The sequence below is a fragment of the Meleagris gallopavo genome, chromosome 9 (genome assembly GCF_000146605.3).
Source record: "Meleagris gallopavo isolate NT-WF06-2002-E0010 breed Aviagen turkey brand Nicholas breeding stock chromosome 9, Turkey_5.1, whole genome shotgun sequence".
NCBI lineage: Eukaryota > Metazoa > Chordata > Aves > Galliformes > Phasianidae > Meleagris > Meleagris gallopavo.
In genome coordinates this window covers 17,497,542-17,515,120 of record NC_015019.2, presented here as the reverse complement: position 1 = coordinate 17,515,120, position 17,579 = coordinate 17,497,542, and the positions used below count along the sequence as shown (strand labels likewise).

General features: G+C 38.8%; 1 protein-coding gene across 1 annotated transcript in view; it reads left to right on the top strand.

The window, feature by feature from the left end:
* Positions 1–482: 482 nt before the first annotated feature.
* The window catches only part of LOC100548706 (AF4/FMR2 family member 2-like), a gene marked incomplete at its 5' end in the record, with an annotated part of 40,757 nt that continues 23,660 nt past the window's right edge, over positions 483–17,579 (top strand). The window contains 7 exons of the mRNA XM_019618057.2: positions 483–695; positions 1,187–2,206; positions 4,305–4,426; positions 10,569–10,803; positions 12,598–12,737; positions 13,261–13,324; positions 16,546–16,682. Coding sequence (XP_019473602.1) covers positions 483–695; positions 1,187–2,206; positions 4,305–4,426; positions 10,569–10,803; positions 12,598–12,737; positions 13,261–13,324; positions 16,546–16,682 — 1,931 coding nt within the window. The remainder of the gene's footprint in view (positions 696–1,186; positions 2,207–4,304; positions 4,427–10,568; positions 10,804–12,597; positions 12,738–13,260; positions 13,325–16,545; positions 16,683–17,579) is intronic.

Below are 17,579 nucleotides of genomic sequence, written 5' to 3'. Positions count from 1 at the left end.
AAAAAACAGCAATAAATAAAAATTCTTGGGCGCTCCTTGGAGATTTGTCAAAGTAGGTAATTTTCATACACTACAGTGCAAAAATATTCATTAAAATTAATTTTTAAAATGCTCTGCCCAATATTAGTTGCCTGCTGTCCTTTTCTTGATCATAAATTATAAATGAACCAGTAAAAATTCTGGAAAGTGTGATTTCATTAATAAATTATTTGTGTGATTGTTAGTTTTTGCAATTATTGGGCTAATGGGCTGAAGATACTAAAGTGTTTCTCACTTGAGGGTGGTGATGATGATCATGATGGTATTAACACCACTATCAGCGTTCCACAAGGAGCATAAGGCCAGCCACCTCCTTGGTCCCTACATGGAGACATGGCTGCTGGAGAGTCCTTGGGGTCTGCACTGAGAGAGCAAGAGCTGATGCTGAGGACAGTTGGAGTGAGCAGAATTCTTTGGGTGCCTCCCTCAACCTAAGACTTTAAAATCTGGTCAACAAGCAGCATACTAACCAGAGAGGATCTTCTCCCCACAGCGGCCTGCCGGTGTCGGTGGCACATGCAGCTGGCTTAGCCCATTCCAGCGGTGGCTCCGGGAGCTCCAGTGAGTCCGAGAGCAGCTCTGAGTCTGACTCCGACAGTGAGAGCAGCTCCAGTGACAGCGACTGCAACGAGGAGTCACGCAGTGCCACGCCAGAGGTATGGCCATGCTCGCTGCACCTCCCTGGCAGGAGCAGAGAGGGTGGAAAATGTCAGAGCTCTATGCAGTTTGATGCTGTTGACTTTTTTTCTCCCTTTACAGTTTTACTTGTATGACCCACATACTCATTCTAGCTTTTGGAAGAATCCTTCTGGCCTACATTTGAATTGCTTTAAAGAAATATTTAGATTTCTGCCAGTAGCTAGAGATTTTATTGACACAGTATTCAGCTGGGGCTAAGGAAAGGCAACGTGACGAAACTGTATCTTCAGGGACCAGCTAAACTTTTTAGTTGTATTAAATTTCTCCAGGGCCACATTGTAAACCAGATAAGGAAGCCTAATTAACCATAAATACTCCATAAATGCTCCCATAAAACTAGCAGTCACCACTAGTTGACTGAAATAAAAAGGTGCATTAAAAACATCTTCACTTAAAGGGAAAAGCTTTGCTTCTATCTGAGACTTGCTCCTTGTTCTTCACACTGCAGCCTGAACCCCCCTCAACAAACAAATGGCAGCTGGATAAGTGGCTAAATAAAGTGAACCCCCACAACAAGACCATCATCAGCAATCAAAATGAGCCTCACGGTGAGACCAGCTCCCAGCCGCAGAGCAGCCAGCAGGCTGAAGGGCAAAACAAAGGGAAGCTCAGCAACAGCCTGCCCCCAACCGATTCCAAAGACCGGGCGATCCTCAGTCCCATCCGCGAGAAAGCCAAACCACGGGTTGCCCAGAAAACCCCAGAGGCAAAAAGCTCCAAGCAGAAGTCGCCAGCTCATAATGAGCCAGTTGCACAAAGGACTACTGGGAAAAAGCAACCCAAAAAGGTAGAAAGGACTTCCAGTGTAGAAGAGTATAACTGGCCCAAACCAAATAATACCAGCAACACTCCCAAAGAAAAAGACACACAGGAACCCCCTGAGCAGCCAAAGGTTCGAACTAAAGCAGCAGTTGGCAAGACCGCCCCAAGGAAGGAACCTCGAACGAGCACAGGTCTCACTTCGGAGAAGAAAAAGTACAGAGGCCCCAGCAAAATTGTCCCCAAGTCCCGGGAATTTATTGAAACTGATTCATCTACTTCTGACTCAAATACAGATCAGGAGGAGAGCCTGCAGGCTAAGATATTGCCAGCTTGTAGTGGACCGGCCAACGGCATCAAAGTGAAGGACTCTGGCAGTAACATCCTCAGTGTAAGTAGCTTAACTAGCAATGGCAGCAACACATCCATCGACCAGACCAGCAATGACTTGGAGGAGCAGCTCTTTTCTCCTATCCCAACTGTACAAAATGAACTTCTGTCCCCACTGAGAGAATATGAAGAACTCAAATCTCTTTGGGTGAAAATAGACCTTAGTTTACTCTCTAGGATACCTGGACAAGAGCCTTTTGAGACCACATCTGTGAAAACCGAACCAAGAGAGGCAAATGTGAAACACAGACGACCATCTCGAGAGTCCCCTACCGCAGCAGCTGAAAAAACATCCACAAAATCCAAAAGGAAACACAAGGTAAGTAATTTTCATCATTCATAAGAAAACACTATTTCTGTGCATCCTTGAGGTTAGGACAGCAATCATTACAGCAGGGCTGTAAGGAGACATGGTACCACTAAGGCTTTATATTTTTGCAGAAGACAAACATTTGCCTGTACATTACAAATTAATGTAAGAAATCAGTAAGAAAGAAAATGGACATCACTTTTCAAAATCAATGAACAAAGTTGGTTGGTGATTTTTTTTTTTTAGATTTATCGTACCAGCTTTTTCACTGTGTTTGCTCTTTGCATGCTAATTTGCAGTGTTCTGCAATCTGCAGAAGAACTCCCCATGACAAGTGCTAAGGGCTCATCCATATTCAGAAAACGTGACTTCTGTTTGGAAGGCAAGTTTTATTGTTGGCAGAATTAATGCATTTTCACCACTTGCTTAAACAAGCATAACTTCATTAAAGTCTATGAAATGGTGCTTGCTTGTGCTCATGGTGAATTTAGTCTTTATATCTTTTTGTTACACAAATGAATGTGATTCACAGACATGTCATTTGCTTAACTAGCTGCTCTGTGTATGCAGCTACCTGGAAAAGCAAATATGTTTTGACTTAAGGCATTATGTTTTATCATGTGTTTATGTTATTTATGCCCAAGGGTATCCTATCTTGTAGGATATGACAGTGCTCTTCAAACTAAATGTGTTCTCAGAAAAGAAACAGGAGTTTTATATCATAAATTATTTTTTGTAGTTGTTGGTTTTTTGTTTTTGTTTTTTTTTTCCAACTAAAATGTCTGTGCTCTGGTCTCCTTGTGAGAAGTTATCATTGCATATGTTTTATACCCCAGGTTTTCTAAATCATTATGAATGTAACTTCAGCTGTCTGTTCTAGTGGACTTCTGAATGGCATTGAAATACTGAATTTGAGCCGTCCAGCCATACAAGAGAGTTAATACATGGAAAACAGACAATGCCAGGCAGACACAGGGTCTGCACCCTGCCTACATGAGTCACTGCACTGGCTCCTTCCCTGTTGAATTAAATGAAATAATCACAAGCAAACTCAGCAGGTTTTTATTCCATGTATATTCTAGCTATACACAAAAGGCAGAGAGGTAAGAAGGAAGGAGAAAAGAATAAAGAGAAAAGGGATGTATAAATGTCAGTGCTTATATGTATGTCCAATAGGGTGTATATTAATTAAACAGGGAAAAAAGAAAAACAGGAAAAAAAAAAGAAGTTCTTGCTAGGTCACTGTGGAGTGTCAGTATGATGGCTAAAACAAGAGTATGCTACTGGCAACTTAACTCAGTGCTCCCAGGGAAAACAAATAAAATGGAACTGCGGAATTTCATTAGCTGGAATTGTGAATCACAAAGGAGCATTGTGAGGTACCTCACTCTGGGATTGCACAAACATGAGCTACACTCTGAAACAGCCTGTTCAGCTTCTTAATGATTGTTCATCTCTACCCAAGAGGAAACAAACAAATTACAATGGCATTAACAGTTAAAACAGAGTAGGAAGAGCCAGATTTGGATTCTGAATCGTGCTATTAAAAGATTTATTTTAGCTGTATACTAACAGGATTGAAGAATGCTGTGAAGGTTCCAGTGATAGAGCAATAATCAGCTTTGCTTGTATCGGCCCAGTTCAGGCACAGAAGTCATGCACCACGGAATCTTTCAAAGCAAATTTCACACCAGCTATCACTGTTAATGACTGCCTCCTTAGAGCAGTAGTCTTTAAGTCCTGAGAGAAATACTTACTCAAGGAAGTTTACCCTTGGACTTCCATTAAGTAAATGAATAAAAGCTACATACTTGAGTAAGATTTGGTGCTATCAAGTCAGTCCATCTGAAATATTAATTAAATTCCAGTGCGCTGAAGAAGATAACTATGGCATATGAGGTATTTTGCTTCCTAATTGACTGGCTATGTCACTGGTTATATAACTTGTCATGTCCTTGGAACATGTTTAGCCCTGATTTCAGGTGACTTCTCATAGGCCAGTATTTCAACCACTGCTACAGTAAAGAAAATATACTGAGATTCCTGAGCAGCTCCTAATGTGCATAGATGCTTGATTTTTCAAGTTGTACATTTTTTGTTAAAACAGTCGGAAAACCTGGAAACCTTTGTTGAAACCAAGAAGCAGCGCCTGGAGGACCCTTCGGCTTCATGCTTGCTCCCACCTTGTATCTCTCCAATACCGAATCACAGATTAACCAGCACTAAAGAGTAAGTTCTTTTTCTCTTATAACATTCAAGAGGGGTTTCACAGTATTATTCAACAAATGCATTTGCTGTAGAGCAAAATGGGCAAGCGTAAGTGACATCGCTATTCCCATCTCAGAGAAAGAGGGTCCATGTGATTTTGGATGAGATTCAGTCAGCCTTCTCATGGGCCACAGGAAATTAGAGTCCCACCACAGCCCGGAGTTACGAAGTTACTTTTTCACCATATTGCATTTCACAGAACCACAGGACCACATTCTTTAAAGGCTTTTCTTGCCTCCATCATCCTTCACCACAGTAGAGCCAGAATGGGCTCTATTTGATTGACTAGAAAATATTTTTTTGAATTGTTTTCTTAAGAGATTATTCTCAGTTTTCTTGAACGAAATAATGACTTTGCCATTCATTTCAGTGGCTCTTATACTTTAATTGTGTATACAGAAATGCCAGAGGTGAGACCCTAAATGATTCAGACACAAGCATTGTGTTTCAGCAGACATAATCAAGTCGTTTGTGCCTTTCGGTGTCTTTGAGAGATGGCTGGAATGTTTCATCAAACAGGCACCACATAAATAATGATTCTGATTATAATAATCAGAAGATTAACATTCTATAAATAACCAAAGAACCCAATTCCCTTCTGTCATCAATTTTGTGCTTTTTTTTTTTTTGAGATGAGGCATTGCTTTCTGCTTCCCAGTAGGACAAGCAAAGAATCAAATGCACAATGTGCTTCTGAAAACAATTTGACTGTTTTTGTATCTAAATTTAGAGAAAGTTCAAAAATCATTAAGACAATGCACAGATTTTAAATCCCATAAAGAAGGTTGAGCATTATTTCGTTTATACAAGTGTAATTACAGATGAGCTTCAGTCCTTGAACTAACAACTACATTGTACCACTGAAAACATCAGAGTTGGAGTCTGGAAAAGGCAGATGATTTGAAAGTAACAGTGTGATCTGTAATATGTTGCACATTTTATAAACATCATGATGGGCGTTGCCTGACTGTCATTGCTAGAAGTACGAGTACAGATATATTGCAGAGAGAATAAGAATTATCCATCCCCAACACCTCCACAATCCATTACAAAAATCTTTCTATTCTTGTCTTCAGCAAACCCAAAGGATCCACCCCCAACCTGATGTTTCTTAATTTGAGCTTGTTTGCCAGATCATTAACTTGGCTCCTCAGAGCTTTCTAGCCTTTGGTATTCTCTGTAAAAATATAATTGTGTCCATCGGTAGTTATTTCTTTTTGCTTGTGTCCATCAGTAGTTGTTTCTATATGCTATCTTTTCCTCTCATCTGCTTCAAGTTTTGATACAAAACTTTCTGACTTCAGCTGCAGAGACCTGGATCACACAAAGTTTATTATTAGTGTCTGTTGAGTTCATTTAAAACAAATGCAATATTATTTGATAATTCAAGTCTCCAACTCTATCTGATGTGCCTCTGAATACAGATCAACATATTTCCCAATAGATTAGGGAGCTGACTGAACTGCATGGCAACAAATTTCTGGAGAGCCCCAGGTTGTTTTTAAGCAATCAGAAGTAGTTCTGTGTTCCACAGGGTTAAGCAGAATTTTAAGGGGAGGCAGAAAAAAGGAGAGGGTAAAACTATGTGTTGTTCAAAGGCATGGGGGAAAATAACACTTCAGTGATGAAAGGCTGAAAGAAAAGCTTTGCTGTTTAAACCTTCCTTGCTCCCCAAAGTCCTTCATTTTCATTCAGAGCTCTCTACACAAGGATTTTTAGAAATAAGGATGATTTGGCTAGAGCGGAAAGTGCTGTTCATCCATGAAGGTGCAGTGTCTCGTGGTGGATTCTCTCTCTTGGGAAGAACTGTAGATCTCTAGTTAGAACATGCTCTCTGTGCCAACAAACCAAGTACACCAAGGCAGACTTCAGAGACTCTCGTTGGGCTCTTTTATAGTTGCAGAAATGTTTTGACCAAAGGACCGTGAATTCTGGAGTAAAATAAGGAGACATTCAGGAAGAAATTGGGTGAAGACAGGCACACCTATGCTTTTGTAGCTCCTACTAGCTGACTATATGTGCGTTAGGTATTTAAATTCTTTCTCTCATAATCTGTTACTAAATGTGTGGGCTCAGTAAAGCAGCAAGGATGCACAATTAAGTATTACATGTCTAATATGAACAATTATATGCCAAATTTCTACCAGTTCCTATAACTACAAGTACAATTTTAGTGTAGAAATTTCAGATGGTCAGTTATGAACTTAAAAGCCATTTGACAACTGGATAACAATTTTGTTTTATGTAGTCATTGTACGAGCAACTAGTTATTTCTTGTTCCTTCCCTCACAAAATCAGGAGCTCATGCTTTTTCATAAATCTGATGTGACACTCAAAATAAAATTGTTCAAACAATCATCATGGTATTTTCCTCATTCCTAATATTTCAAAGCATATGAAGGAATAAAGGATACTATTTTATGCCCAAGTAATTCATAGTAATTGCTTGAAACACTGCTGTGAGGCTGTGTTTTTGTCAGATCAGTTGCCCACTTTGCAGCAGAGAATTGCTTGTGTATTTACTTGATTGCCAGAGCAATTTTAATTTAAGCATTATTTCTGTGTGCTGCTGAATACCGTTTGTATCTGAATACCTGATCTGTAGATCCAGTCCAGACAGAGCAGTATTTGACAACATTTGGCAGTTTGTAATAACACAGAGAGTTATGTGCTGATGCAAACTATGAGTCTGAAATCAGACTGGAATCATACTGGGGAAGCATGCCTGCCATCTAGCTAGGCTGATTTTCAAGATTTTCTGTTCACTTTTGTTTGACCTTTAACTAAACACACACCTGTATTTCACAACATATATTAGTGGATCCCTTGGGTACTCACAACGGCATTTGTTGCAGTTCATTCACGGCAGTGGCAGCCTTCTACATCTGTGACAACTTCAGCTTCATTCAGTTGCTGCCATATGGTCCAAGCTAATGCTAGAGTGACCTTTCCCTGCTAACCCCCTGCAGAAAATCAGATACACCATCCACGTGCAGCATTTCTTTGTGGACAAGGAGAGTAGAGGCAAAGGAAAGCCAAGTGATTGGCACAGACAATGGCTTTTGTCTCACTAATAGGCCAGCGCTACAACCACATACCACAAGGAGTAGTTAAAGAAAGGGTAAAGGAAAGCAGAATGAATTGTTAGAGTAGATGGAAATTCTCTCTCCTTCACTCACTGACCTCTTGTTCCCTGCTTGCTTGCTTTCTGTCCTAAAAGAAATAAGGCTGAAAAAAAAAAAAAAAGCAGACGGGAGTCCTCTTGTTCTTTGATAATTGGCCTTCTCCAACACAAAGATTAAACTGCAGCCAGAAGACCAGTTCTGCTGGTGTTTTTTGCTTTGCACTTTTATTGTGCTTCTCCCTAGATTTTAAATATGGTTTAACTAATAATCATGTCAGCCAATTAAACCATTGAGTCTTGGTAATTATTGTAATAAATTCATTCAGAATTAGTGATTACTGCAATCAAAGACTAGTTTCTTAGCCCATTAACAGTCCAAAGCAAAGTGACAATCTGGTTAACTGCTGGTAACAACCTGTTTCATTGAGGTTATTGTTAATGTAAATGCTTTGATGTAAATCTGAGGGAGGTAACATTGCTAAATAATGAGGGTAATTCCTGGTAATCCTGTAAATGTACAGGATTAAGTCGGCAACCAGAAAAAACATTATTAGGTATTGTCATTGGGTTTTGGATTTTTGTCATGCAGAAAAAATATATCCTCAAGTGCCCTTTCAGTTGTAGTCATGTTTTCTTACCACAGAATGACTCCTGCATCTTCATTTGTTCCATCTTGTGCTTGAATGCAAAGCTGAAGTGAACAAAGTTTTGAGTAGTGTCCAAAAGGGAGGTCAGATCTCTGAATATAATTTCTCTTCTGGAATTTATATATAGAATCAGAGAATCATAGAATCGTTGAGCCTCATTTAGAGAAGGTACTTCTGCTGTGGAACTTGCAACTTTCTTCATTTTTTTCTTGTACAACTTTCTTAATCCCTCCATCTCTGTGTAGCAACTGAGAAATGTTGTTTCACTTGCTGTGTATGTGCCATGCACCGTCCCACACAAGTGTCAGAATCTTGCTTTAGGCCTGGAAACAGGCAAAGATGTACTGAGAAACCTCACTAGTGGTTTCTACAGTGAATTTAGCTAGTGACTCACCTTACATTTTCCTACGGGCACTTTTCAGGTAGATCTGTAAGGTTCAGTTGCTGTTCTCTTTCCGAAGCTCTCTGTGCAGGGCAATTAGAACCACCTCGCTCTGTGCTCCCATCCATATACATTTGTTAGACAGCACTACTGCACACCGTGCTCAGGGCAGCCCACTCGCTTGGGAGGCAGAGGATTTCAGTTCTACTCTTTGGTTTTTCTTTAGTTGTGTCTGTTTTTCCTCTGAACAATCCAATAATGCATGTATGCTTTCTTGGAGAAGCATTTGCTTTCTTTTGGAAAATTTTCCTTTGGAAAAAGTTCAGAGTATTATTTTACTATAGCAATGGTGACTTGTCTGAGTTCCAAAATACCCTTTGGTGGTAAGAAAGCTAGCAGATGGGGCCTTGAGAGAGAACTTTTTGGAGTACATTTGCAGGACCACATGTTCATAAAATGTCTTCTCAAAGAATTGCCCATCTCCTCTGATCTGATTGCTTCCCTTTGATCTTTAGGCCCATGTGTTTTCCAAGCAGGAGAGCATCCATACCTGCCCTGCTGCAAGGCAATATAAATTCTGTGCTGATTTTATTTCTTTAGTCTGAAGATCTTTAATATTACAGAATTTCAAATAAGTTATTTTAAACTCTGCTTCAGTTGAACTGAAAGAGTTTTGAGTAGAAGTGCTATAAAACCTGAAGCATAGGGGTTTTGTTTGATATCACTCTGTTATGAAAACAGAGAGGCTGAAATATTTTTGTACTGCCAAAGGCCCAAAGCAGGGGGACTGACCAAAGCAGGTGTAGATACTGACACTTTTGGTGAAAATGCAAAAAAATCTAGACTGCATGTCAAATAAGAAATAGGGAAACATGGGTTGATTCTTCTTTTTTGCTTGTTACTTTAAAGCAAAGTAAATTTATAATTCCTGACACTGACTGAAAGCAACTAGGAATGAAACATAAATTCTTGTTGACTTAATTTGTTATTGAAATGTTAGTCAATAATCATGAAAAGTGAATGATTGTGTACTGCGCTATTAGATGTCCAACAAAAGATTAAAATTCAGGTTATCTTCATTGACTGAATTAGAGCAGCACCTAATACAAAAATCTATGAGTAGATTAATATGTTAAACAGTCGCTATGGAGCTGTTTTGTGTTGTTTTTTTTTCTTGATGGATTTGAGGGAAGAAAGGTCTAGCATGGTTTTTTGGTTGTTGTTTTTACTGTGTATCACAGCTGCCTTTTGTAGCCAGCTAACAATTTCTGTACATAAAACAGACAATAGATTATCATATTACTTGAGCTTTCATGTCAAAACCACATTCATTTTCTGAATCACCTTCAATTCATCAACCAATATTTGCTCAAGGGCTTTTGCCAGCAACAATGTATCATTTTAATATAGTGTTGAACATTGGTTTTATTCTAGAGGTCAAATAATTATTATCTTATTATTGTTATGGCTATCGTTTTGTAGTTGTTATTAAGTATTATTTTTGTTCACGTGACATGTGCTATTATGTGTTTTTGCAGAGGTTGCTTATGTGAGCCCTAATCTACCTCTTTAAAAGATGCTTAATGTTAAATACATAAATAGCTATACTTGGTGTCAAGTACACTAACCCCTGTGCATAAAACTTTTCAGCACTTTGCTGAGTCAGAACCTCTATGACCTCTCAAATTATGACTGACTCAAATTAGCATTTAAAGTGGATGCAATTTATACTAATGCACTGCAAGTTGTCCTCCAAAGCAGGAGGTTTTTGTGGCCATTGAAACAGCAGTTTTCACTGCCTGTCTCCTTTTGACTTAGCTGCTAGGACATGGGGGATCACAGCACATATTTAAGGGCAGAGCTGGCTTTTCATTAAATAAAATCCAGAGCTTTGTGCTATGGAGGAGAAACTGGTTCTTGACATACAAATGATTCTTATCTGTGTCCCAGGAGCAGCAGTAACTCGGTGAAGAAGATGGCAAAGAAACGAGAAGATAAGCTCTTCCCTCCTCCATTATCCCCCCTGTTGGACGAGCCTGTGCACCGTCGGCACAGCAGTGACAACAGCTCCTTCAGCCAAGAAACCAACATCACCAACACCCCTCAGACCAGCAGCTCTTCCTCCTCGGTTTCTAAACACAGAAAGAATGAAAATAAATCTTCTTCTAACCCCAAAGGAATCTGTGTAAGTAACAGACCTCAGTTGCTGGAAAAGGACAAGATAAAATTACCTTTATTCTGGGTTTTGTTTATTTATTTATTTTTCTCTAGTATCTATTTTTAAATCCTTAGGTAGCCCCACTCTAGAGCAGCAAGGCGTGGATCCATGCAGAGCTGTGCATAAATGACTATTGCAAGTTCCATTTTTAGCTCAGCGTTAGGCATCTACTTCACACAGTGCCCTGCAACACCCTGGCCTTCAGAGCGCAGAGTTTGTCCCATTCTCAACTCTGCAGATACAACACACGCTGTTTTCAAAGCATCAAGAATACTGGTATCTTTAATGTTAATAATTACTACAAATTCTGGAGCAAACTTAAGTTATGCCAAATATTATGGACTAAACTAAACAGACAGTAAAAATCTAACCTGTCCATAGCACACTAAAAACTAAAATGTCTTCTCACAGGTTTGCAGACTCCCAATTTCTAGAAGTTAGGTGTATTTGCACCTCATCTTCATAAATTTTGTACTGATTTTTCAGAGATCATGCAAATAGTCATTAGTTTTCCAGTAAAAGCATCATTCTGTTAGGACTAACTTGCCACTAAACATTTTTACATAAACAATACTTTCTTGCCTTTCACCAGATTTAGATGATTTCATACTAAATGTACATGAAAAAGAAACAAAGCTAGAAGCTGCATAGCAAATTGACTTTTTTTAAAAAAAAAAAAGAAAGTAAAATTTCACATCAGTTGGTCCTCTGCTTTTACAGAAAAGAGGGAAAACTCAGTTTTCTGGCTGATTTTAGAAAATAAATAGAACTTCAAACTTCTCTCAGTATCAAACCGTATCTTAGTATGACTGTCAGAATTAAAAGACAGGAGGAGAATTCTTCTGCAGAAAAGGACATGTGTAACCCCATTTTTCACAGTTCGCCACCTTGTGAGAGGTTGTTGCCATACACTGTAATAGCAAAACTCAGAAGTCGCACTGGAACATAGGTGGCAAATCGCTTCACCTTATCATTCAGCCCTGTTGCTTTCTGATATCATTGTGTCACTTCAAGCTGCAAGAGTAATATAAATGCCTTCAAGAGAAATCAGTGCCAAAATGAACTGTTTATGTCAGCAAATAAACTATGCTATGTAAAGAGCAAGGCCACTTCCTCTCACTCCCAGCACCTCCAATTTGGATTTTCCTTGCTTTATCTATTATCTTGATCCCCAAAACATTTGTCTTCTAAAATATTTTTGTATTCTAAAATATGCTAGAATTCTTTATCTGTTCTTTGGTTCATCTATAGTTTAGTTTATCTGGTTGAAAGTTGTAATTGCCTGATTTAAATACCATTATTATGCTTTTATTTTCAGTCCATGCAAAGTCACAACTCCCAACTTCTGTTTTTCATTCTTCCTTCTGTTCAGTATAATAAGAATGAGGAAACTGTTCCTTGCTGAAATCTGAGCAGACTTCTCATTCACCTTACAATTATCTACTAATTCTGTAGAAAAACTGTCACATTAGTGTGATCTACCTCATACTGAGTTTCTTTCCAGCCCTGCAGCCCAACTTGGCTTTAATGAGTGTGTTGTCAGTAGCACTGTATTGTCCAGGATGACTATCACCTTGGACTGGAGACATAATGCCTAATTAATCTAATCGGGTCACATTATAAAGGATGGAAGATGATTTTATGAGGTCTCCTGGACATAGTTGGGTAAACATGCATGTACCTTAGCTTTCTTTGAATTTTGAATTATGAATAATATTTGAATATTATGAATATTCAAATAATAGCAGTCCATTTTTCTAGGACGAAGAAACCCACAATGCACCAACAGCCAACACTGTTCTTGATACAAACCATCTAGAAACAGACATTTGGTCTGCAATGCCAACTCTTTCCAATGGGAATTCTGAGTCCAGAAGACCTAAAATCACATTTGATGATGTGTGAGTACTATTAGATCTTTTTGTGTTAGTTGCGTGTTAGGTACTTGGGATTTTTGTAGAGTTCCCAGTGAAAGAAAAGTGTCTTTAATTATAATGGTAGCTTTGGGCATGCGTGTGGTCAGTACTGCACAATGACACATACAATTTGAAACTTTACTAATGAACTGTTATCACTGATTAATGAAGTCTCTGCTGATAAATGTTTTCAGATTATGAATGCTGGCTCACAGTAATTCTTCTTAATTTTTTCTAATTAGTTTAAAATATTTTTCCTTTTCCTCTGTTCAGCAGATGTTAATGGCTCCTTTGGGTGGCCAGTTTCCACAGCTAGTTATTTTGCATTCTGGTAACTCATCAAATCTTTTCATATGGCAGTTTCAGGTTAATATCAGGATAAGACTGAAAGTGATAAGTGGGTATATATATCTAAATTGTTCTAGGGAGCAGTAAGCACTTTTCTCAAACAATGTTTGTCCAACTGTATGAAAACAAAGACTTGAAATAATTGATTTTGTCTCTTTAGGCTCCACAATGCAGATTATTATATGCAAGAAGCTAAGAAGCTAAAGCATAAAGCAGATGCATTGGTAAGTTTTCAAGGCTTTTTTGTCTATCTCCACTATGGAGCTGGGTATTACAAAAATTTGAATTCTTAATCTTGCCTAAAGCCTCAGAAACCAAAGGAGCCCTTCTGTGGACTAAAATATGCTTCAAAGTGTACTCTGTAAACACACTGCCCACAATAAGCCAAAGCCTGAGCATCATTCCTAGGCTTTAACACCCTGAAATAAACTTTTTACAATAGCTGGTTTCTCTTCTGGGGAGAAGCAACAATCATACTGTGGAAAGTATGTAAGATAATATCAAAAAAGTTGATGTGTTTTTGAAATTTGCCTTTATCCTTGCTTTGAGCACAAAACAAAAATATTGAAAGCTAAAAAAGGCAAATTTCATCATCATTTGGCAAAACTATTTGATATTTTAAATCCAGTTGTTTAAAATTTAGAGGAATTGATTTTTAAATAGTGCATTTGTTTTTATTGCATGCTATTAGGCTGGTAAATAAAGACTGAATGCACTTTTTTTTTACAAAAAAGTCTTGCAATGAGGTATTTCAGTGCTGGGAAAGCTTTTTCTCTCCTTTTGTCCCAGATTAAATTGTACCTAAACTGGCCTAATTTTGCAGAGATTTGATTTCGATAGAACTACCATATCTGATACATTACAATTCTGATAGATTTCAGTCATAGTTTGTTCAGTCTGACATATTGCTAACACTGAAGTGCCTTTAATAGTCATTTGTTTGCAGTATGGTCTTTGCTCCTCTATGCCATACAGATCGCAGAATAGCAGCTCATTTATGCAAGCTAAGTGGAACTTGGTTCATCTATTTATTTAAACCAAGATGCCTTAGAGTGTGGCCATTCATTTCATCCCTCCAGTTCTTTTTCACTTGTAATTTGGGTGATTCTTCACCTTCACTGATTATTTGGGCAGTTGTGTGTGTGCATACAGTGCCATCCTACATCAGAGATTTTTGTGCCTGGAAATAAATGCTTGTCAAAAAATAAATGCTACGTTGTAAAAATTAAGAAACCACTGCTTTCCCTCTGCTGTCGATAAGCTGAAAGAGTAAAGGAGAATTTGATGCACCAAGCTGCCTGCTTCAGCTTTCCCTGCATTATAAAGCGTGTTTTCTATGGGAGATGGGTGTGGGCTTCTGTCATCCCACCGCAATTGTCACCAAGGCAGCAGCTTCCCTCCCAAGGTACCCATCCAGAGGGGCTGGTGAGCTCCGAGGCCTGTGGCCTGGCCCAGATCTGGCTTCCTCACGGTGCTGGGGCCTCACTCAGGAAGGCTGGCAGAAGCAGCCTGGCAGCACCTCCCTCAGCTGGCTGACCTTTAGAAACCTGGCACAGGGCTGCCTGCTCCGCGCTAGCAAATATTTAGAGGCTCAGGCTCCTGATGATCTCAACGTGTTATGTCAATTCACTTTCCTCCACAGTCTGATTTGCTCCATAAGTGTTGACCTGTCTTCCATCCTCTTACCTTTGACTATGCCTTGTGGAATTAGTGGTGCTTCTCAAGCAGAACTAAGAGGAGCAGGCAGAGCATGTCATGCTGCTACCCGCGGGCAGGCCTCTCCTGTCACATGCAGTTTGACACCCCGAGTGCTCCTACGGGAATGTGGGGCAGACACTACGATAAGACTTGTTGGCAGACATAGATACCCACCAACAATCTGCTTTTTGCTTTCCGCTACTTAGGTCTCAACCTTTCCCCCTGCACCCACCCACTCAATACAGCTGCACTCAAATTATCTCCATGTAACACGTTTGCTGTGAAAACCTGAAGTGTTAGATGTCCTATAGAAACAATTGCTTCTGGTTACTTGGTGGTGACATAACAAAGAACTCGCAGAAATGAAAGATGTGTTTTAGTGGTTGGGAAGATACCACACGTGGCCTCAGAATATGTCATCAAACGTAAATGAGATGTATGGCAGTGCTGTGTCTGAGCTTGTATGGCACAGAGATCTCTGGCGAAGGACACAGCATTTTGTATCATGGAAGCAACACCTTGAAAACCTCTCCTTGTCTGGCACAGCAGTAAGGAATCAACTGGTTTGGACACATTGCAGTATCCACCAACTGAGCTTGCTCTATTCTCAGCTGTGCTATGGTGAGCTGGAGCAATTCCAGTTACTCTACTGGAGTCAGTATGGAGAAAAGTACAGGGGGGAATCCCATTTCTGTCTCAAGCTGTGTGTAAACTCAATCTGCTCACAGCCAGCTTCCTCCCTTTGTAATACATGTGTTTTCTTTGGAAGACATGAAGCAAGGAAGTAGCAGTATATGCTGAGGAGTACAGTGGAGTACAGGGAAAACATCCAGAAATGTTTCCCCTTTTTTAATCATTCAGGTAATCCCTATCCATCTTACAAAGGCTTTGAATGTAATCAGTGTGCAAGTGCAGGGCTTGAAATTAAAACCTTCCATAAACGCAGAGGGTAGTACTTAAAAGGAGTAGCCGCAAAGCCGGAGATGCTGTTACCTTGAACTGATATTAGGTGTTCTGCTAAATATATTGGTAGAATAAGCTTTCGTTTAATGAATGAGAAACACAAGCAGATGCATCAAAATATTAAAGACATCCACAGAAATGTTATAAATGACTTAAAGTATATCGGATCTCTTACATCCAGCTATCAAAAATGGAAAATGTTAAATACTATTATAAAATACTTACTATAAAAATGTCATATATAATATTCATTACACATAAAAAAGAAATCAGGATGTCTAAGTCAGTTTAATCACAACCATTATGAGAGCTAAAACCTTTCGCAATAAAATCCTAGTAAAATAAAATATTTAGCAGTGCTATATTTTCTCCTTTTTCTTTCTTCCCCTCTTTCAATCACTATATAAATGATGAGGGTCTTTTTTTTTTTTTTCCATCAACTGTCACCTCAGATTGTGACAACTTACAAATGGCTCAGATCTGTTGCTTAACCCATGCATACTTGCACACAAACTTAGTTTATGTATTGAAGAGCAGTATTGATTTGCTCATTGCCTTTGTAAACCCATGGATGTCATGTGGCTTTCTGTGCAGTGCCTGGCCATATATCACCTGAAAAGATTTGGTATAAACATACACCTGGCTTCAATTTCTGTATACATTCACCCCTAACTTGTGGCGATGCTTTGCTTTCATCTTAATGCTGGTGTTGCTTTCTATTATGATCTGTCTGCCTCAAAATTAAAGCTGAAGGATTTCCTTGATGATATCATTCCCATTTCAGCTGGAGAAGTTCGGCAAAGCAGTGAATTATGCTGATGCTGCCCTGTCCTTCATCGAGTGTGGGAACGCTATGGAGCGAGATCCATTAGAAGCTAAATCTCCATATACCATGTACTCAGAGACTGTGGAACTCATCAGGTTAATGTCCTTTCTGTGATCATTTTCATAAGCTCATTTCAGTCATAATTAGAACCTGCTATGTTTTAAAAAATATAATTTCAACGTATTAATGATTTGTCCAAAGCATCTTCATCTCAGAAGTCATCATAATTAGTTCTTGCCATTTTATTAATGTCATGGAAAATTTATAATTGATGGACACTGCTTTTATAAATTATCCCCTTTAGAGGTTATAATGTGAGTGTTATAATTTGCAATATTCATAAAATTAAAATTGAGATGTAGTGGGTGGAAGTAAAGTATAGTAATTTCACTGTTTGGCAATGACACTTGTCTTTTAGAAGGTGTAGTTTTATAATTCAGAACACTAAAGTGAGTCTATCAGGATTTCTATTACAAACCTTGATTTAGAGGTTTATAACTTGGTAGTAAAAAAAAAAAGAGCTGAAACCTGAAACCTGGCACTTAAAATCATAGTGGAAGGTGAAGGAAGCTTTTTGCTTGTATTGTGTTAAAGAAGTATACTTTTTAATGATGAATGCAATCCAGATGAATTCACTTTAATGCAGTTTTGTAGACTTACAGGCTAGAATACAGATGAGAGAGCTTGTACTTACTAGTAAAATCAGTGTTTAAAAATCTGCTGCTGTTACCTATTTCATAATGTGTAGTTCATAGAAATAATGGTCTCCCAAGCAACTCGGGTTTTCTTTGCTTTACCTATGCAAATTATCAAAGTGAAATCAAGTAGGATTAAATTTACCTGTAAGTAGAACAATAGGGTTTTTCTTCTTCATTGTGATGCACCTTTGCTTTCCCCTGCGTATGCTGGGAATTTCATCATTGATGTCAGTGTAATTACTGGCAGTATACACAAGAGATAGAGAAGGTGGTTAATCAGACCTCTAAATGTTT